The sequence below is a fragment of the Spermophilus citellus genome (genome assembly GCF_964194105.1).
Source record: "Spermophilus citellus genome assembly, chromosome: 13".
NCBI lineage: Eukaryota > Metazoa > Chordata > Mammalia > Rodentia > Sciuridae > Spermophilus > Spermophilus citellus.
In genome coordinates, this window is record NC_138193.1 from 91,474,072 (window position 1) to 91,497,119 (window position 23,048).

A 23,048-nucleotide genomic window follows, 5' to 3' on the forward strand; every position below is an offset into this window, starting at 1 on the left:
TTAATTGTTTTGTGTAAGTAGATGGGGGAACATACTTTTCATATTCCTTTTCCCAGAGGCTATTTTGTTATAAATAAGTAAATTCATTTGAGAACCAGTATCTTAGTTCCTGTATCTATTTTTTTTCAGAGAAAATATAGTTGGATAGTTCTTTGTGTAAGTTTTACCAAAATGTTAGTAATTTTGAATTTTGACAACATTTGGGTATCTCTAATTCAAAAATCAAAAATCTGAAATGTTCCAAAATCTAAAACTTTGTGGCCAGCATGCCACAAATGGAAAATTTCACACATTGATCTCATGTGATGGGTCACAGTCAAAAGGCAGGCACACTAAAAGTATTGTATAAAATTGCCTTTAGGCTATATATAAGAGGTACATAAAACAAATGAAAACACTTGGATATCTCAGAAATTATGCAGAAACAAAGACATACATATATGAAAACAAAATATATCTTCCAAATGTAGTTTGGAAAGGGTAAGAAGTCATAGTATAAGAGAGTTAGATACTGAAAGTCTTTTAATTTATTTTTGCTTAGGATTTATTTTTTGGTAATTAGCATTTTGCAATTTCCGTAGTTATAGTGACCTTAACTTTTGAATTTTAGATTATTTACAATATTATGCTTACTTACACATTTTAAATAAATAGTCATATGTTATTTTAACTGTATGACTTTTTTGGCCTACACCAAAGTTTTATTCAGGACATTGGCAAATTATGATTTTACAGGGAGAATCTGAAAATGTTCTTGTAGTCATCCATTATAACTTACTTTCTTTCCAAATTTATTAGTTACTTTGAAAGTCAGATAATTTTCTTCCCTTCTTACTGTTTTGAAAGAAAATTGTTGATAGTTGCCAAATCATGCTTCTTTCTCTTAAACTTAATACTAATACCTTCTTTAGAAGGTTTTATGATATTATCTCTATGATAGTGGTTTGTTAATATGTTGCTTTTTTCCCATAGAATATTTTCACTAAGATTTTATCTTGATGTCTCTTGAAGAAATTAGAATATTTCCTTGTCCCTAAATGTGTATTCATTCTCAAACATGAATGTATAGCTCTACTTTAAAATGAGTTTACAGTTCTAATAATAATGAATGATGTTTACTTATGTTGTCATTATTAAAATACATAATTTTTATTCTTATTTCTTGATTGTCTTTAAAACATTTGCTACTCTGTTACTTGAGTTGGAGATACACATCTGTAATCATTTTTAAATAGCTGTTTTATTAAATGTAGATAAATGGGACAATATTTGTTTTTTTGAGAGCCCTGAATTTGCAGTTCTCTCCAGTTATTACTGCCTATTCAATTTTGGATTGTCACTTGGGACTTAACATCACAGGCTTTTACCTGATACTTGGAGAGTCAGCAAAATTGTAAATTCACTCTTCCTATGATCAAAGTTAGGGAGTTAACTTTAATTTTGAAAATTTCTTGATAAAACTGCTAAAATCCATACTATTTTATACTCCTTGTGGATAGGCTGTTAGTGTTTATAATGTATATTTTTTAACTAAAGCTGAAAGGACAGTTTCTCATTTCATATTCCGTATTAGTTTATGTGAACAATCAAGCTTTTACTGTGTTAGGATCTGGGAGATTGTTGCCTGGACTTTAAATCCTGCCTTGTAGTATTTTTAGGAATAGGAATGTTAAATCAGCATAGTTAGGGAAGCCCTTTATACTAGCATTTTTATTTTCTTGGAATCTTGGTGTACTAGTAGTTTCATAGTTATGAATAGCAAACATAATTTATATACACACGTTTGTCAGTATTCTGTATTAAGCAGTGGGTGTTCCATTTCACAATTTTATCATCATTGCTTTTGTTTGCATACTTCACAAATTTTTTAACTGAGGAGGTTCACCTATGAGAATACCTGTAATTATTTGTATTCCTCCTTTAATGGTATACCTGTTAAATCATCACATTTGTCAGCAATTTGAATGTAATAGAATTGATTCTTGCTCTGGTAGATATATAACAGTGTAAGAAATTAAAATTGTAATACATTTAGTTCCTCAGTTTTTATTATCTCAAGTTTTTAATTTTCCCTGTTGTAATTTAACCAATTTATCTTCATTTTGAACTTTTTGTTTAGTAGGTCTTCTCTATATTTATAACTCTTTTTATCTTTCTGTATAAGGGTATCTTGGTCAGATACCTGGAATTCTTTTTCCACTACAAGTGTAATCATTAGTTTTCTTCTTTTTAAATTCAAATTAGTATATAATGTAATGGATTTGTTCCAAATGTGTCTGGTGAATTTAATATTAAAATGTATGTTGGAATTTCAGTGCCACATAATTTATTAATGAGTGAATTCTATTTAAGGTAAGCTGTCCTAGACTTCAATCAGGAGCATTGAAAGTTCTCTTACATACCAGTTTTCGCTATGTGAAAATGTTCAAAGATGTTTTAGTATGACTCTTGTTATATGGTGTAATGAGTCAGAGTAATCAATGAAAAAGATCTAGGATCTTTTTATGCCTCAGTTTTTTATCTCTAGGAGAGTTGTATCTTAATTATCCATATTTATGGAAGAGATTTGTAATTCCATCTCTGTATTACTACTTCTTAGTTTAGAAAGTATATGATGTGATTGTTTTTATTACCAGAATTATATTAATTGCTTGTCTTAGGTTTAACTTTTAAGTTAGTTTGTAGTTCTCTCAGGTGTCATTGTTGTCCTGGAAGCTTTGTGGTTGTCAAGGGAAAACGAATTAGCAGTAAAAACTGGTTGTGGACAGATCTGAAATTGGCTGATTGATGTGCAAGCAACTCATAGTTCATTATACATGTGTATGCTTCTGTGTGTTATATTTTTAGAAAAATTGATAATGTGTGAAGGACATGAATATATTCTGAAAATAGCTTCTTTTTAAAATTAATTCTTGAAGCTCCCTCTACAAAATTTGTATGTCATCTGCTGATTTTTTGAGGTGAATCTTTTTTTATGGCTGTTTACATCTGTGCTTTCTATACTGTACTTGTTTTGTGAAAACATGAAATAAAAATTTAAAAAATCATATAGAGTATACCAATTAAATCTTTAGTTAAACCATCATTTACATTTCTCCCAGAGGATTAATCCAGTTTATTGAATACAGATGTAAAGTGTTGGATCTGTAAAACAAAATAATAAGAAAGTAACTGGTGAAAAATTAGTGAGAAACAGTGATTTAGTTTTTTTCTGCCTGACTTAGTGAGTTAAGGTTGTTCTAAATTAATGAAATATAAATATGTTATTTGAATGTATTTAGAGAATATAGAATTTAGTATGAACAACACAAGTGTTCAAGTCATGGTGGTGGTTTTAATAGTAGTCTAAAGAATTCCAAATTAAAATCTTGAAAATAAAGCATTCTGGTTTAAAGTATAAAGAGATAAAAAGTTTTCCTTTTTAAAACTGGTTCATAAGAGACTTGTGTTACTAAAAGCTCTCAACCTTTTGAATTTTAAATTTGTTAATGATTTTCTTAGTTTGTGGTATTTTCTTTTTATCAGGTACCTAGATGATTGCTGATAATTTAAAATACTTTATACACATCGATTGTATATGTTACAGAAATAGAAATAGTTAAACTATAATTAACTTTTGATTTTTCATGCCAGTGACAGGAAGAATCTGACATTTTCAACAGTCATAAGTCAAAATAAGTAAATTTAATTTTAGATTTTTTTTTTTTTTTAATTTTAAGGTTTTTGAGTCAGGGTTACCCAGGCTAGACTCTGGCTCTTTGGGTTCAAGTGATCCTCCTGCCTCATCCTCCCACATAGCTGGGACTTCATTCATGTGCTACTTTGCTTAGTTTTAATTTTATATCTTTATGTGAACATTTTCAGCAAATTTACTTTTGTAAATTTTTTTATATAAGAAAAATATAAAATATTGAAATGTGTGAGGATTATGAATTAAACGACAACTGGCAGTGGTGGTTTAGAAACATACCTGGAGGTTAGAGAAAATGAACTGGAATTAAAAACTTTCTATCAATAGAGTTAATTACAATAAGATTATAATTGATGAATGAGTTTGGTATTTTTATAAGCATAATTTAATATATTTTCCTTGTGTCTCCTAAATTGAAAAAAGAATCATGTTTAAGTCTTAAGTTTTAAAATATAATTAGGAAATAATAAATTTTGTCCTTTTTCTTTTTCTTCTTCTTCTTTTTAGGGAATGAGTATTATAGAACAATTAGATCCTGTATCTTTTAGCAATTACTTGAAGAAATACCATAATACTATATGTGGAAGACATCCCATTGGGGTGTTATTAAATGTGAGTATCCTTAGGAAGCTTTTTAAATGTGAATAACCTTAGGAAGCCTTGACTTAAAATATTCGATCCTGTCATGTTTCAAAATATGTCATTATCATGGTGATATATCATCATCATTTGTTTTATGTACATGTAGTTAGTTTTTTTCTTAGTACCTTTAACATAATTTTGGATTTCTGTCCTTTGGTTAGTTGAATAAATTTATCAGTGGGATATACGTCACTACTTTGTTAAGTACAAAACAATAAACTACTTTTCTATTAAATATAGGAAGTTGTTTAGAGAGTCATATCTTCTCTTGACTCTCTGTTGATTCCAACAGGTTCTTTATAAATATAAGGTAAAATGACTTTACAAAAGATATTAATTTTTTATTTTTTAATGTCCTAGATTATAAAAAATAAGTGAAAGCTCCTGCTCTTTTGTGTACATTTCAAATTAAAGTCAGATAAAAAGAACAGACTCCAACATATTAAGATGGAAATGGCCAAGATTTGGTTTAGAGAACAGCAATAAATGTCTTGTGGCTTTTTAAAAAACTAGTTTTATTAATTATAGAAAGAAGCAAGGTGGATGATGACTGATGTTTAATTATCAAGAACATGTGTGTTTTGTCTTTAAAAACAAAAAATGATAATGCTTATTTAATTTAAAAGATGATAGGAGGCAGAAGTTTTGGTTAGCTGGGTTTTAGAAATATATTTAACATTAATTTCCCCTAATAAATAAATAGTATGGACTTTCTGAAAGAAAATTTAACCTATTATCCTATTGCCCCAATGTAGAACCCTATAAAAAGCTTAAATTGAGCAACAAATATATCACGGTAATTTTGAAATAATTGAATATTTATTATGTACACAGAATTGAAAACTTGGAACATAGTGGGTTCAGAAATAAGAGAGAAGAGATATACTCAAGAAGTAAGAGTGGGCTCATTTGCTTGGAAAGGTAGAGAAATAATGGAGCAGGTAATATAGTCCAGAATAGTCTAGGGTAAGACCTTAAAGTTAGTGTTCTCTAATATGATTTGAAAGCTAATGTGGGTTTTTAGGAAGATGTTTTCTCATAATAAGTATGGATTGACCAAAAGAAAAGCTGTTAAGAACTTAAAACTAATTTCTGAAGCTTAAGCTAGAATAAACTGCACTAATTTCCTAAATTCTGAATTGAATGAAGAAAAATTTATAAATTATATGATGAACCCAGTCTACATTTAAAATAAAAATTTTAGCATACTTCTTAGATCTGGAACTTGATTTGTATATGTTTTAAATTTAGTCAAAATTAGACAAAAGCAGACCTCCAATATATTAAGAAAGAAGTGGCCAAGAATTTGTTTAGAGACTAGTGATAAATATATTGCAGCTTTGAAAAAAAAGTGGTTTTATTAATTATGGAGAAAAGTAAAGTGGATCATGACTGATATTTAATTTTCAAGAAACTGAAGAGTTTCTTTGAGAGAATGAAATAAGCAGTCCTCATTTTTTTTCCAATTTAATATCAGGCAATGAGAGAAATTTAAGAAGTCTAAGCTTCACTCACAATATGAAAACGTCAAACTATTAGTACATTCAGAGTGCTCACTTTTTTTATATGATGTCCTATATGATGTCTGTCATAACCAAGATTTTTTTTTTCCCTAGGCTATCACAGAGCTCCAGAAGAATGGAATGAATATGAGCTTTTCCTTTTTGAATTATGCCCAGTCAAGCCAGTGTAGAAACTGGCAAGACAGTTCCGTGAGTTATGCAGCTGGAGCACTCACAGTCCACTGAAGCTCTGAATCCTCAGGGATGCCACCTGCACATACTCATACTCTGTCTGGGGTCCCAGCCTAGCCTCTACCAAGATATTGGTTCTGGTTTTGGGGGGGATTCTGAAACCTCAAACTAATAGAACTTTCTTCTCTTTTCTAGTAGGTGTAGTCCTTCTTAATTTCAGTTCATTAAAAAATGCTTTATAGTTTTGGGCAGTGGAAGGAAGGCTGGCATCAAAAATATTTTGATTATAAAAGGTGACAATGTAAGGCCCAGTTGTGGCAGACAGATTTTTGAAAGTAACTTGTAAAGCATTTACCATATCCTAAATTTGCACTCTTTGCAGACTTGTGCACATATATTCCGCTTTCAGAATAGTTTTGCAAATTGTACACAAACAAACAAAAAGGGGTGGAAGCTTTTTAATAAAGAAATTGCATTTATAAATGATCTGTATTAGAATATAATAAATCTCCAGTTATAGACAATTACTACCCGTATTGTACAACAGATACCTTCTATTTTAGTTGCTAATAAAGGGCTACACAACTCAAAATAGTCTGATTTAAACTTATTGCTCTGTGGTATATGAAAATTGTTTTTTATTAATTCCATCTCAGAATTGTTAAATATGGTAATCCCCAGCTCTTATGTAAAAATATATTAGGATGTATTTTATATTTTACATATTTATGTGATATTTTTTAAATCACAGAAATGAGAGTTATATAATTTTAAAGTTAACTTTTAAAATTACATTAATTTGTCGTTTTGTGTGTGATATCCCTTTATGTCATTACTATATTTTAATAGAAAATAATTCCACGATTGGTGAAAGAACATACCTGTAGTCCTTTACTTCAAAGATCATGTTTGACAGTCTGCAAATGAGGAAACATTGAAGAGTGGTGTTAGTGATTTTCAAATCATTGCAGACCATACACTGCTATGCTTTTGTAGTGTTTTAATCAATTTGACCCTTTTACTTGATTTTTTAGTAAGAAATCATTAACAATATCAATAATAACAACAAAAACCCACTGGACTTAAACTTTTACAATTTTTGTTGTTGTAATTTTTGGTGCGGTTCTTCCAACTAAAATTATGGTATGGTGTTGTATTTCTTTCTTTTAACACAGACAAATTCTAGATACTTTAAGGGAAAAAAAAGTAATTTATTCACTCACTGAAAAAAAATTTAGCTACCATTCACGTTCTATATTATACTTATTTTAGCACAACATTGGGTATCCACATTATATCGCAGAGTGCTTATATCTTCAGTGTTATGCCAAAATATAGCAATTTTAGATTCCTTGCACCAATTGTACTTAAAGATTTGCATTCTCATTTATTAAATATCAACTCCCTAAACTCAAGAATGAAATAAAATACCATTACCTTTTGGATTCAAAATTACGCACCTATATATGTGTAGAAATTGTAGTTTTCCACATTAGTGATTTGTTTTTCATTATTTAGATATACTTTTGAGAACCATAAATATTTATTTTTTTGTTTGATATACATTTTAAAAGTTTCCAAATTGAGTACAGAATGATTTTTTAAAAGAATGTTTTCTGAATATCATAGAAACACATAAGCATTTTAGAAAATTTGGAAAATATTGAGAAGTGTAAAGAAAAGAAAATATAATCTGTAATTTTACGGCCCAGAGATAATACTGTTAATATTTTTCTGTGTTTTCTTTTAGTATTTGTCTATGCTATTTACATGTATGAATGTGTGTATATGTGTTTGTATGGGTGTATAATAACAAAATTAAGATATTGCTAACCATATAGTTGTTTACCCTGTTTTTTATAGCCTAACATCATATCATAAGCACCTACTCCTGTCTTTGTAAATGGTTTTTTAAAAATGGATGGCTAATATTCTGTTGTGTTCTATGAAAATGCTATAACCAGTTCTCTCTTTGGGTGTTAGGTTGTTTCTAATCTTTCACAATTTTATAGTGGGATGGACATCCTTATGTATAGAATTCAAGTTCTATATTAGACTTGGTCTCTAGGATATAGTTATAGGAATAGAATAAATAGTTTACATAGTAATAACTTCTTAGACTTTTTAAAACATTGCCAAATTACCCTTCAGAAAGATTGTACCAAATTAGCAGCATTGGGTACCCATTGTGGTGCCCCTTCACAAACATAATTTTTTTGATCTTTGACAATTTGTAAAGAGACTAATTGGATGTTTCTTCAATTTTATTTTATATTATTTTACTAAAAATTGCTTCCTAGTTCATCATTTACTCTTCTGTACTTTTATAGTTGATTGATTTTAAAAAAGACAAGAGGATTGCTGAGGTTGAGTGGCGTTAACAGTCCTGCACTTTTAAAACTAGAATATTTCAATCTTACTCTACCCTTTTGTGGAACATGAGCATATCTTTTCTATCTAATTATGAAGTAGAAGGAATTCCAAACTGATAGTTGAATGTTGGGTTTTAGTTTCATCTCTGCCCCTCGTTAGCTTTCTCAACTATTTCATGTCACATTGGAATTTTCACATCTGTAAAACATGGAGGTGTCTCAAAGTACTTTGATGTTGTTATTTCATTTTTTAATAGATTCTGGTGTCATATATGTTAAATAGCTACATGATTGAATTAGATCAGAGGAATTATCTTTTGACTTCAACTCTATGTAGGTGAAAATGAAAATCTTGTTCTTTAACTTAAAAGGGAAATTAATTTGCATTATTTAATGCAGTTAATATTACCTAAATTGTTGATCTTAAGCTTTCCTATTTTAAGTGCCTTTAAAAATTTTTTATATTTCAAATTTAAGATGTAAAGGAAATTATTAGTAGTTCTGTACAGTTGCTTCTTTATTATGTATTTTTGAGTTGTTGGCAGCAGCTTTTTTTTTAACCATAAATTTCACAGAGCAGAATATTCATGGATTCTTTACTGTCCCACTAGTGGGTCCTTGAGAAATATATGTTAAAGATTAGGTCAGTAATCAGGTAAGTGCTCAGTCTTGGGTGATGTTAAATCTTGTACAGAGTAGAATAAAGAACTAGCCAGATGTTCTAGTGTTTACATTTACATATTTTAATGTGAATATTGGTTTTCTGAACTAGTTAATAGTTATTGTTCTAGATCTCAAATTTTGCCTTGGAAGCAAATAGTTCATTCCCCTAGATTAGGGGTTGGCAGATGTTTCCTGTGAAGGATCAGATAGTAAATATTTTAGGCTTCACAGGCTCTATGGTCTCTAGGTACAACTCTTCTCCTTTGCCATTGTAGTACAAAACTAGCCATAGACAAAATGTAGTCAAACAAATGTGAATATATTTTAATAAAACTTTATTTACATAATAATGGTGCACGGGATTGGCCTGCAGACCATAATTTGCTGCCTGTTGTCCTAGATTATAGTTTGTTTGTTGTTCAAAGTTAGCTAAAAATCGAAACTGCAACAAGTGATTTTAAGTTTATTCTTTTCAACCATGTCTTGAGTTGATGCAGTCTAATTGGATTTGGGTGTTATGATCACAAAGGCAAATGGAACCCAGTATGGAAAACTAGGTCTTTATTTGCTGAAGTCCATTGAGTTTACTTTGCTGACTTATTAATCAAAAGGAGGGATCAATGGAGATTGTTACAAATTCTTTATTTTTTATTTTGGTTCTGGGGGTTGAACCCAGTACTTGTGCATGATAAAGTACATGTACTACTGATGAGCTACATCCTTAACCTGTTGCAAATTCTTTAAATTATTTAAGTTTTGGCTACCTAGATGATAGCAAAGGATAGATCAAATGTACCTTTTGATCTACCTGAGTATTTTAGGACACTAGACCAATATTTTTAAAAAAACTATGAAATGTGAGAGTTTATTTTGCTATATAGACTTTTGGAAAAATAACTACTATCTTCTATCATTTTATTTAAACAATGACCCCCATCCCCCCACCCCTCACACTATTAAGGAATGTCTTAAACTCAGAATAAAGGAGAGTAATTTAACTTGAATAACGTTAAGTTGATAAAAACAATTACTACATTGTTACCTTCTCATTTATTCAGTATCACTTCGAGGAAAACACATACCTCATCAAGTGATAGTATCTAGTATATAAAGTGGCACCTGGGAATAGCTGTGATATAGTTGTTGAAAAACCTAATGTAGTCGTAAAGTGTTAACAGTCATAAGTCACATGCATACTGCTGTTTAGACTAAAAATTGTATCCTATTAGGTTAAATTGTAAGTGCCACATAGTAAGAGGACCACTATGAACTGGAGTGTCAGTACAGAGGCAACCAAAATGATGAAGGCCTATGTGAAGAGTAGGATGTAGTTGAAGAAATTTGTGATATTTATTTTGGAGAAGATAAGTTTAAGGAGAGGGGGATTTCTTTAGATGTTTCAATGATAGTCAAATATAAGAGGAATAGAATCATTGTGTTTTATAGGTAGAAAATTAGGAGTAAAAAATAATGGTTTCTGGTTCCACATATAATGTACTATATGAGGATTTCTAGTAATGAAAATTGGCTCTGTCCTCATAAATCATTGGAAATATTCAGACAAAAGCTAGGTGAGTGATTCTCAAAGTAGAATTCTCAAAGTAGAACTAATAAAACTTCAATATCACCTGAAGATATTTTATAGATGCTTATAACTTTAATAATTACTATTATATATCACCAAGCTAATGAAATTAGTACAAATAAAATGGAATTTACCAGGGGTTGGGGTTGTGGCTCAGTGGTAGTGCGCTTGCCTAGCATGTATGAGGCACTGGATTCGATCCTCAGCTTCACATTTAAAAAAAATAAATAAAATAAAGGTATCGTGTCCATCTACAACTAATAAAGAAATGATTTTTTTAAAATAGAATTTATCTCTTGTATAAGACTTAAATTATTTTTAAATAAAAAATAATTTTAATTACTTGTCACTAACTTTGAACAGATTAAATAAGTTGAAAAATGATTATCACTTGATGGTAGAGCCTTAGATCAATTAGTTCATTTGTTTTAGTTAAAACATTTAGATAGAAAACAAAGTTCTGGCTATTTTCTAATATAAATTTAAATTGATCTTTGAATAAGTGGCTACTTTCTTAAACAGGTGCTTCTTCAGTCTAAAACACAGCCATATCAGTAGCAGAAAAGGGTACTGAAAAAAGTAACTGTTTTTGTGTCTTGGTGTCAGAATATTTGGAGGAAAACCAAAATCAGCTGGCAGATAAAGTTTTTCCTGTTGTTTTTCTGTTACTCTCAGCACACAACCTGCATGTATGACTGAGTGGTGTATGGCATGCCATCATTAGTGACCATGCTTCACATTCTTATAGATGCTCCCTTAGGTAATAGTGGTAACTGAGACCTCTGCCTCCTTAAGGTTGCTATTTTGGGTGGATTTTGTTTGCCTATCTTATCTCTACAAGTTCATTACTACTATGTGAAGAACTTTAGTGTTTCAGATTTGTCATTTATTCCAGGGTTTTCTGTGGATTCCAGAGTGGTTTAACCTAGATGTATTAGATTATTCTTCATGTGTGGATGTGCAGAGGTATGCTTGCACATTCAGAGTTTTGGTCATCACACTATGAAAATAATGGGGAAAAAAGCCAGTTTTTTTGAAAGCCATAATATAATGCAATTGGTTTCTTATTATAAATTGTAAATGATGTTCAAGTGCACACTTCATACTGCAAAGTAAAGTTTGTAACTATTTGACGTAGTCATATTTCCCTGTCATCCTAATAATGAAACCAAAGTGAATATACATGGGCCATTATTAAAAAAAAAAAAAAAAAGCTACTAAAGGCCAAATGTATTCAACTATAAGGAGGACCTGAGTTCTGATCTTAAATCTGTCAATGTAAACTTCTGAAGAATATTTTATTTTTTCTGACCATGATATTCTGAGTTATTTACCTGATGTGATGTTATATACATTTAAGTAAAAAGTGCTAAAACAAGATGAAAACTAAAACAGCAGATCATATTGACTGAGTTTTGTGAGTTTCTAAAAAAATAAAGGTATTTTTAACTTAACTTTTTTATAAATGGATTTTTTTCTGAGATTTTTTTCCTTTTAAAATGTATTCTTTTGAATCTGATTAATAAGTAGACATTCAATTGGTGTTTGTTCAGTTTCATTGAATTGAATGTTGAAACAAGGAGAGCAAGTGACAATTTTCATGTAAAATATTTTAAATGCTGGTCATGGTGGTGCACGCCTGTAATCCCAGTGGCTTGGGAGGCTGAAGCAGGAGGATTGTGAGTTCAAAGTCAGCCTCAGCAGAAGTGAGGCACTAAGCAATTCAGTGAGACCCTGTTTATAAATAAAATATAAAATAGGGCTGGGGATGTAGTGCTCAGTGGTTGAGCACCCCTGAGTTTTAATTGAAGTTTTTCTATTTTCGGGTTTTTTAATATATTTTTTTTTAGTTTTAGGTTGACACAATATCTTTATTTTATATTTATGTGGTGCTGAGGATTGAACCCAGTGCCTCACACATACTAGGTGATCACTTTACCACTGAGTTGCAACCCCAGCCCCTCTATTTTTGGGTTTTAATTGTGAAAATCTACCTCCTCACTGATTTAAAAGAGGGCCGAATCGAGTGTTCCTAGTCTCTCTGTGTAATGCCAAATGAAATGAAATGAGTGACAGTGTAAGTGATTTGGTAAATGTGAAACCATTGGCTCATGATTCCTAGGTAATTTTTAAGCCGTGTCCTGTAGTGTGTACCATAACCTAATGGTGTTGCAAAATATTTAAAAGTTAATTAAAATGTACATTAGCCTCATGACCAATGGCATTTCTAGTCAACTCTAAAGAAGAAAGACACCGTGGAATGCTAGAAGCACTGGACTAGAATCCATTTTCAACTTTGTGGGTGAGTTGCTGCTTCTTTGCTGAAAAGTCACTGCCCCTTTCTAAAACAGAGTTTATTTCTTTATTAATGTGAATCGAATAATATGACTTCTAGGAGCCTCTCCACCTTATTTATGTAATATATTGACCAGACATTTTTACCTTCATTTTACTGATGAGGTACCAGAGACTCACAAATTGCATGACTTTCTTAAGTTTGTATAGCCATTTAGTAGCAAAGCTAGGACACGAAGTTGGTTTTTATTTCCAGTTCCGCATATTTCAGATACTGTTCCTCATTCTGGATTTTGTTTTTGGTGTTGGTGGTTTATAATAATCTGTTGAATTTAAAAGCAATGGGGTTTTGTAAGTTTAATTAAAATGGAAATTATTCATAGAAATGTGTATTTTGATTAATTTGTGTAAAAGTAGATTCTTTTTGTTGTGTGGTTTGGATACTTCCCTAACTCTGTATTTCCATTTCTCTGATGGGAGGTTTTCTTTAAGATCTCAAAAATCTACTCTGCTGCTTATTACATCATTACAATGTACTACTTCTGTGTAATAGGACAATGACAAAAATGAAATTTAAATAATTTGGTATCTGAGTCTTAACTTGATGGTGAGACTTTGTGGCAGATATTTGACTCTCATCGTTGTAGCCCATATATAAAGTGTCCTGCAAGCACCTGTGATTCTGCCTTGAATTTTTTTCAGCTATACACAGAGCAGAAGATAAGGCCCTGGGAGCAGCCTTCAGCCAGTGATGGATGGGAGTTGGAGGATGATTATTCTAGCTTTGTCATCTTTCTGGTGATAGTCTCAGGCATTTTTTACTGTTGTCTAGAATTCCCAGAAAGCCTGGTCATCACTGCTCATAGCAGGAAACTCTAATACATATTTTTTATTTCCTCTCTTCTCTGTATCACTTCCTGTTCCTTTATCACTGTTTCCTGGGATTACCTCCCAAATAAGCCTCTTGATGTTGAAACCTTGTTTCAAAGTTTATTTTTTGGACAAACTAAGATACTTTATTATGGAAATTATTTATTAATAGTGTTCATATTATATTTTTAAAGATTTCTTTTGGATAAAATCTGAAATCTGTATTTTAATATTCTATTTTAATTTGTCTTATAATCCCATCCTTGTTCAGTTTAACTTATTTAGTTTCACTTTATCACAAGGAAAAGACTCAAGGTTAGAACTAAAAGAAAAGGTTAGAACTCAAGTAGAAATGTAAAGCAAAAGATCTTAGGTGGAAATCTTTCTACACAGTCTTTTATAAAATTATAGGGTAGTATTGTGAATAACTTAAGGACAAAATAGGTTATATATTTTTGTAGAAATTGATTTAAAATGGAATTTTTTCAGTCTCAGAGATTATTTGGTAGTTGGGCCCAGTTTTCTCATATTTTACCAAGACCTGCTTATTCATAATCAGCGACTAGGAAAGCCTTACCCAACATTGATTGTAAAGATAAATTTAGTGCATAGATAATTTCTACAAAGATTATTCTGTGGTGTTTGTTAAAGCAAAACTTCTTGTGATCTTATTAAGAAATGTGAAATTTATGAATTGAACAAGTTCCACATTAAATTTGAAGTACATTGTAAGTAAAAAAGAAACTATGTGGTCAATTCTGAGTTGGGTTCTTTGTATGGATTATTCTATTTGGATAATTTGTTGCTTTGTTTGCCTGTGTTTCTTGCATCTTGTATTGTTCTTTAATAACTTTAAAATTTTTTTTTAAATTGTACTGGTTTTTATAATAATTATTTTTTAAATGATGTAGAAATTAGTATTTTGGGCATGTTATTCAGTCTTCTTTCCTATGTAAAATGAATGTGATTTGTGTGTCTCAAATATAGTTATATATTGATTTTGTGAGATGTAACATGGATGAAATTGTTAGCAAGGGTATAATTCTATTTATGAAGCTCTAGTCAGATTAGCATTCATGATAAATTAGCAATAAGAAAACATTTAAATAATATATTTTAATATGTTGGTTATTAAATAACATCTTTAGATTAATTTTTTTTTTTTTTAAAGCAAAGATACCAGGTGGTAGATAGAATCTGTTTAGTTGCCTTGTGGCATTCTCAGATTCTACCATGTACTTGTGGATATATGATGGGACATTTTTTGACTCTGAAACTGTACTTGTCTTTTGTAATGGTCAAGATCAACTGCATGATTAGGTTGGATAATTTGGTTTTGGGGAAAACCTGTCTTTCACTTGGGACATATCAAACTGCTTTAAAGTGACACCCTCACAGATCTAAATGGTGGCACCGTGGAATAAGATTATCTGGTAATTATTTGCAAATATGCTTGTTTTGGTAAAAAATCTTGTTGCTTTTTTAGAGATATTATTTCCAAATAGCTATGTAATTTATTACTCTATTCAGACTCGAGCCTTTTGGCATTTCAGCTATCCCAATATAGCAAGTTAAAAATCTGTGTAAGAACTAGATGTTTTAAAAACTTGTCCAGAAAGCTGGCCCAATTTCTGAACAGTAAGTAACTTCTACAAGGAATACTAAGATAAAATTGTTAAAAATGGGGGATGTCCTTTTAATATTTTAGCTGGAAGCTGAATCCATATGTTAAATATAACTTATAAAGCAAGTCTAGAAAATAGTCTGTTTTCAAAAATGTACATAATTTCCATTACCAGTAGACCTCTTATAAACTACATTTATACTAAGTATTGAAGTTCAATTGAGTCTTTGTTAGGTTTAAGATGTATTTGTTTTATTAGTATGTCAAATATTTGTGTTTGACATTGTTGTCTCTATGGATGTTATTTTGATGAGTGTTATGTAAAGGGTTAGTCTATACATGAAAGTTCCACTTTGTATAATTGGTATCTTGTAGTAATCTAGTCCTTGATAAATTTGTTTCATTTTTTGCCATTTTAAAAAATCTTCACTTTTATTATGTCTAGGGTAACAATTTTTAACTAAATGGTAGTATTATTAATTAAATAGTCAAAGTTTTAATATTGTTAATGCTATAATAATTTATGATGAAATTTAGGTCTGGTATTTTACATGGAGTTTTAAGGTCTAAAAGATATCATTCTTCACTCATGTATTAATATAATAGAGTTATCAATGTTAGATCAAAAATTGCTTAATTATAACATTTTAATAGTAATCTAGAGATTTTTGTATTATTTACAAGTGGATTTCTGTTTTCACAATTCAATTAAGCTTATTTGAAATGGAGATTTAAATAATCTTTCAGATAATAGAAGTATGTAGTGTTACTAGCTTATTACTTGAAAAGCACTTTGGTTCAGTGTATGATATCAGCTTTTACATGATACAGTTACATTTCTTTCATGTTTTCCATGGAATTTTAGCTTTTTAATTGAGGAGAGAGGTGTCTATAATAGCTTGAGATTTCTGTGCCCAACTTGTGGACAGAAGTTACTCCTGCTATAAAATGGTTTAGGAAAAATATTTTCAGCAGAAATATTTTAATAATTTTAGTATTACATTGTAACAGAAAGCTTTTTGGTTGGAATCTGTAGCTTTTCTTACCGGCTTCTATCTTGTTCTCCCCACCCTCCCTCTTCTCTGTTTTTTAAATTTTAGTGGTTATATTGCCACTGCCTTCTCTACCAGTTTAGGCTTACTAGGCATTTGAAATTAGAGTTGTTTTCAATGAATTTTAGTCTTTCTGGCCAAGATGAACTGCCCTCCCTCTAAATAATGAGAGATATTTTCTAATATCAGAGCTTGCAGCATTCAATATTCTTAAAGAAAAACATGAAGCTTTACCAAGTTTTTTACTCATTTGCAGTTCAGCAGAGGAACATCCTCAAGAAAGTAACAGATGGATTATGTAAGAAAATAGAGCCATTAAGGCTTTTGGGCATGGGAATTTTGTCATGTTCAGTGAAGAATAATGTTTTATCAAATGAAGAATAATGAGGTTCTATAAGTAAAAAACATAAGACAAATATTAATCATGTTTTTTTAAATCCTCGGAGAAAAGATACTATATATTTTAGTGATCTTCTATGTATTTAGGAACTAAAGTGGTAAATACTGAGATACCTGTCTGCTTCCCCTTTTATAAGTGAATTTACAGCTCCCTCCTTTTAACACAGGTAATTCAATAATATTGTTTTTGGTTAAAATTCTATTGTGCTATCATCTGCTGACATTTAAAAAATCCCTTTCCTTTTTAACATAAAATATACTGTTATGAAGATAAACAATATCTGTCCATTTCCATTCTTCTTTTCTCTCTTTGCAGTTCCCCCTAAGATATTAAAAACAGCAGCAGCAGCAGCAGCAGCAGCAGCAACAACAGAGGTCTACTTTTCCAATCTTGAAGAGGAACTTTTTAGTGATACCTAGGCCTGTAGCTTCTAGTTGTAGATAAAGTATTCATTCTCTGGTTTCTTCTTCAGCCAGACATTAAAAAACTGGAGACTGGAGCACAGATGATTTACTACCTGACATATAGCAGACCTGTGTATGAGCACAGTAATGGTATCGGGCACATTCTCCCATTTTGATGTTCTAGCATACTTTAGGTTCCCCTCCCTCTAAATTATCACTAATCTTCCTTCCAATTTTCCTTCTCTTTTCTGTTTTCCCCTTCTCTTTTTTTGAAACATATTTGGGAAGAAAAACCCTATAGGTATGCAGTTAACTTATATTCTTAATTAATGTCCAGACCTTTAGCTTTACCTCCTAACAGAGTGGCTTTGCCCTCAATCGTACCATGCTGAGTTAGTTCATTGTCCTTTTAAATGTCACTATCAACTTAGATAGCCTGTAAGAGTATTGAACTTTATAATGCACCAATAAAAAATGTGGAATGAATAAAAAAAAGTATTGGATTTAAGGAAAAGGGTGAAAGGAAGAAATAAGTTTTTAAAGGCATCAGGTTTCATTGCTCATGACAATTTTTGATCTTATGTCAAATAAAAAATCATTCATAAGGAAAACAAATAATTTTATAGAAATGTCTGTAAATATGTATGTATTTGTGTTGTTTTCTTTATCTCCTAAAATTATTAATAAAAATTGCTTATAAGTTTCTTCTTGAATGGGATTATTTTCTATATAGTAGGGCAAAATCTGCAAGCCTAAAGCAGTATACTTTAGTCTGGGTTTCTTTGATCACCAGTCATCTGAATGGATGCAGCTTCTCCATGTTGTTAGCATTTTTCAACCAAGGTCTTTTTGTCCCTTTTATCTAATGAGGAATGTCATTTTTTAAAATGTTTTTTGGCTGAGTTACTCTAGACTGGCTGACCAAGAACATTTGCTAAGCCAAGGAAAAAGTAATGATTGGTCGTCTCTGCTTATGACAATATATTGTCATTGACATATTGTCAAATCAGTGAGTTCTCAGAAATGAAAACTCTTTTGGAAATAGGAACTCTGCTAGTTGTTTCCAGTATCATATGTGCATTGGGAAAATGGCCAGATATCAATGTTATTTGAGGGATCAAAATCTAGGGGAAAAAATCAAGAAAGAAAAGTTAGAATTGTAAAGTGGAGAGGTCAAGGTTGACGATAGGTATAAAAAAGAACATGTTATACGTGCTGGTAAGGAACTGTTTTTTTTGTTTTAATTAATAATTAATCAGAAGCAGGCATAAATGAGATTGTACTATGGAAAAGCTTAATTCATGCAGATTCAGGAACATAACAGATTACACAGTCATGGGAACATTTGGTGAACAGTATAGAGTTAACTGTTCATCAGGAATTGTTTAGGTGTGAGATTCTGCTCAGGGAATGTTTCAGAGATCATGTGACCTTTAGAAATTTCTTGTAGTTGAATGTGGAATTCAAGAATTCATTATAAAGGGTAAAGCAACCAACCATTTCGTGTGTTATGTATTGGTATGGGTTTTAGAGGGAAGCAAGAAAGAATATGTCTCACAACAGAAGTTTTAGAATTATTATTGCCTTAAATTCAAATCTATTAGTAGGACAATCAACTTTATGGATGGTTACACAAATTATACAATTACTTAGAGACTATAAATGAAACTTCTACACATTTTTGTGGAAATTGACAAGTGATATGAGTATAACTTTTGAAAAGGCAAAGTTTTATTATTTTTTACTAACAACTAGAATCCTTTAGGAACATTATGAAATTTCAGAAAATCTGAATTGAAGATTGTGCTACAGAAATGTTTCAATTTTTCATTAAAATTCAAAAGAGATGTTTGGATTGAAGTCCTTCGGTTTTACTCTTTGGTCATAAAATGATCTTTTTTAATCTGGCACAGACATCAAGGCATCTGCAGCTATGATTTTTTGGAAGTTAATGTCATTTTATAAGTGTTAGCTGTGCCTTTTAAATAGTAATGTACTTCAAATTTTTTTGATAATTCTTAACAATTTCTTTCTTTTTTTATTTTAAAAAGAGAGAGTGAGAGAGAATTTTAATATTTATTTTTTTAGTTTTTGGCGGACACAACATCTTTGTTTTGCATGTGGTGCTGAGGATCGAACCCGGGCCGCACACATGCCAGGCGAGTGCGCTACCACTTGAGCCACATCCCCAACCCCAACAATTTCTTTTTAAGATATCACAAATTTAAAAATATTTCTTAAACAGCACAATATTTTTAGTATATACCTAGTTATTGAAAATAATATTTGTATTACTCAGCTTCATTATAGTATATAATACAGGTTGAATCCTACCATAGGGAGTACTGTTGTAAAGTCTGTACAACAACACAATTCAAGCAGTACACAAACAGTAGACTTATAGTAAAAGAGAATTTGGATGGTCCGCTATGTGATGATCCACTTGAATAAGAAGTGTCTATCAAGAATACAATAAGATGTGTCTATTAAGAATACAGTACCTATTGTATTCTGTCAGCTGCCTTTGTGGAAATAACTTTGGGTACCTCAGTGCCTATTCAGAGGGTAGTGACAGAGTACTTTGGCACTTTCTATGTCTATAACTTGCAGGAGGAGTTTCTTTTGATTATTTCCAGTGATCACAAGTTAGAAAGCACAGAAAACATTGGGATATTTAAAAAATTAACTTAGACTCTTGACAGATAACCTGTACCTGTAAAGTACCTATTAAAATCACATTAGTTTTAAAGAATACTTAAAAAAAACAAAACAGTTTTAGATTCACAGCAAAATTGAGCAGGAAGTACAGTGCCCACCCCCCAGCCTTGCCTACTGTCAGCACTCCAAACCAGAGTAGATAGTATATTTCTTAAAAATTAAACCTTCATCGACACATCATTATTACCCAAAGCCTACAGAGTTTGCTCTTGGTGCAATACATTCTGTGCATTTTGATAAAGATGTATGATTATAGTTTCATACAGAATGTTTTCACTGCTTTATAAATTTTCTGTACCTGCTTTATAAATCTCCCTTACTCCCTCCAGCCCTTGGCCACCACTCTTCTATTTTTTGTTTCTCTAGTTTGGTCTTTTCTAGAATGTCCTATGGTTAGAATTATATAGTATACAGACTTTTCAGATTGGCTATTGCTTTCCTTTACTAATATGTAATTTATTTTCCACCATGTCTTTTCATGATTTGACTCATTTCATTTTAGTGCTGATAGAGTTCCACTGTCTGGATATACCACAGTTTACCTAATAATTCACTCACTTGCTGACCTGCTGAAGTATATCTTGGTTGCTTCCAAGTTTTGGCAGTTATGAGTAAAACTGTTGTATATATTCATATGCAGGGTTTTGTGTAGACGTAAATTTTCAACTCACTTGGCAAGATACTAAGGAAAGGCTGTTGCTGGGTTGTATTAGAAAACTATGTTTAATTTTGTAAGAAACTGGCACACTGTCTTTCACAATGACAGTACTGTTTCATCTTCTCACCAGGAATGGAAGAAAGGTCCTATTGCTCTACATTTTCTACATTTGGTGAAGTCAGCATTTGGGATTTTTTTGAGTCAGGATCTTTCTGTGTTCCCAGAGCTGGCCTCAAAATTCCTAGGCTCAAGCAATCTTTCTGCCTCAGCTTCCTGAAAGGTGGAGACTAGAGACCCATGCCACCACACCCAGCTTATCATTGTAGTCTTAATTGGAAATTGCCCAGTGAAATATGAAATTGAATATCTTTCTATGGGTTTATTAGCTCTCTCTAACTTCTTGGGGAGATGTCTGTTCAAGTCTTTTGAGCACTTTTTTTTTTTTTTTGCACAAATTGAGTTATTTTCTTATTGTTGAGTTTTAAGAGTTCTTTGGTTATTTTGGGTAATAGTCCTTTATCAGATTTGTATTTTTCTAGTATTTTTCTCCCAGTCTGAGGCTTGTTTTATTGTTCTTGAACTATCTTTTGATACTGAGGAGAGATTTTTAGTTCTAAAGAGGTCAAATTATTAATTCTTTCTTTGTGGACAAGTGTGCTGTCTGCTGGGCAGAAAATGCCCTCATTTCCTTGCCATTTGGGCTTCCTTAGCATGGAAATGTTCTTAACTAAAGCCAGCAAGGGAGAGTCTACTAGCATGATAGAAGTCATTCTTTGGTAGTCTAATCACGGAAGTGACATGCACTCTCAGTGTTGGTTAGAAAGAAGTTGCTCAAGGGAAGGTATTATATGGTGTCATAAATACAGAGAACCAGGGTTCTTTTTTTAACCCCTAAACAGACTTATTTTAAGATTTATTTTAGTGGGCTGAAGGAACTGAGATCGTCCTGTGTTTTGGCTCTGAAGGTCTCCTAAAATTTAGGAATTATTTGTGGCAGGAATTATCTCTGTAGGTCTCTTGAAGGTCTTTTGTTATCTTTCCATGAAAATAAATACAGGTCTCAGATCTTGGGCAAAGTTCATCTTCTACCATTTGTTTAATACTTCACTATGATAGTTTTCAAAATACTGTCACATATATTATCATTTAGTCATCCCACAGTGCTCTCAGTGAAATAACACCAGCTCCAGAGTATCTAACAGGAAAATCTGATTATGAATCTTCTCCAACATTCTTTAATGCCTTTTCGTTACCACTGGATAAAATCTAAATGCCTTTGCAAGGCTCTTCAAGAACTTTTCTGGTTAGCCTCATCTCTCCTCTTCATGTCCTCTTTAGCCATCTCAGATTGTCCTGAGCATTTTGGTGATTTTATGTTTCCTGTCCATGATGCCTAGAAAACCCTTTCAGCACCCATCTGCTTGTTCAGTGCCTCAGCACTCAGTTCAGAGACATTCTAGAGGATGGATAGTGGTTCAGGGCCAGGGTCTGATAGACCCTGGTCATTTGTCTTCACCACAACTAATCCCACACTAAAACAGCAGGATATTTTCTTGTGACTTCTTTATTTTGTCAGTTCCTTTCCTATGTTATATGTGCTCTTTGAATGTTTTTTAACAGATTGCCTGACCTTTACAAAGATGTATATCTATACAGATGTGTGTATAAAATATGTATATAATACGTATACTCAAATTTAAATGATATATATTAATATTTAGATATGTTGCATGTGCTCTCTTTAAATGGCATGTACAGCAATGCATCTATATAATTTATAACTATATATGACTATATTATGTATACTAAACACAAACCATGTCTCTGAACCTAAACATCTAGGCCTTTTTTTGTTTTTGCTTTTCTTCCTATAGTTATGAAAACCTTTTTTTTTGTTTGAGCATTTTTTAAAAGTTTTGACATAGAATGGGTTTCACCTTCCTTCCAATTGGTTTGTGTTTCATCCTTCTTACAAATCTTAATATTAGCTACCATATGATAACATACTGTCCCAGTGACTTAATCCTTAAAATAATCATTATTTTTTACACATTTAGAATGGTTGAGTAGCTTTTGATGCCACCCTATAATAACTGGCTAAGCCAGGACATAAATTTAACTTGTAAGTAATGAGTAGAAAACATGTGCCCTCAGGCATGATTTTCATTCTTGAATGAAGTTTATTTTCTTCATGAAATGGGGCAGTGTGATATGACAGGTTCTTTATGAGTTTATTGAGCATGTGTGATATGACAGTTTCTTTATGAACCTTGTGAAATTGCTTATATTCAATCACTTTTTAAATAAACTGCAATTTAGTGTGATTCAAACTTACTTAATCCTCACAACAACTTCATTTTAAGGTAGATGTTTTCATAGG

At 31.4% G+C, this 23,048-nt stretch overlaps 1 protein-coding gene across 1 annotated transcript in view; it reads left to right on the plus strand.

Annotated features, from left to right (window-relative positions):
- The window catches only part of MEMO1 (mediator of cell motility 1), a 111,555-nt gene extending 105,081 nt beyond the window's left edge, over positions 1 to 6,474 (plus strand). The window contains exons 8-9 of the mRNA XM_081265582.1: positions 4,199 to 4,303; positions 5,950 to 6,474. Of these exons, the coding sequence (XP_081121708.1) occupies positions 4,199 to 4,303; positions 5,950 to 6,081 (237 nt within the window). The 3' untranslated portion in view covers positions 6,082 to 6,474. The remainder of the gene's footprint in view (positions 1 to 4,198; positions 4,304 to 5,949) is intronic.
- Positions 6,475 to 23,048: the final 16,574 nt, after the last annotated feature.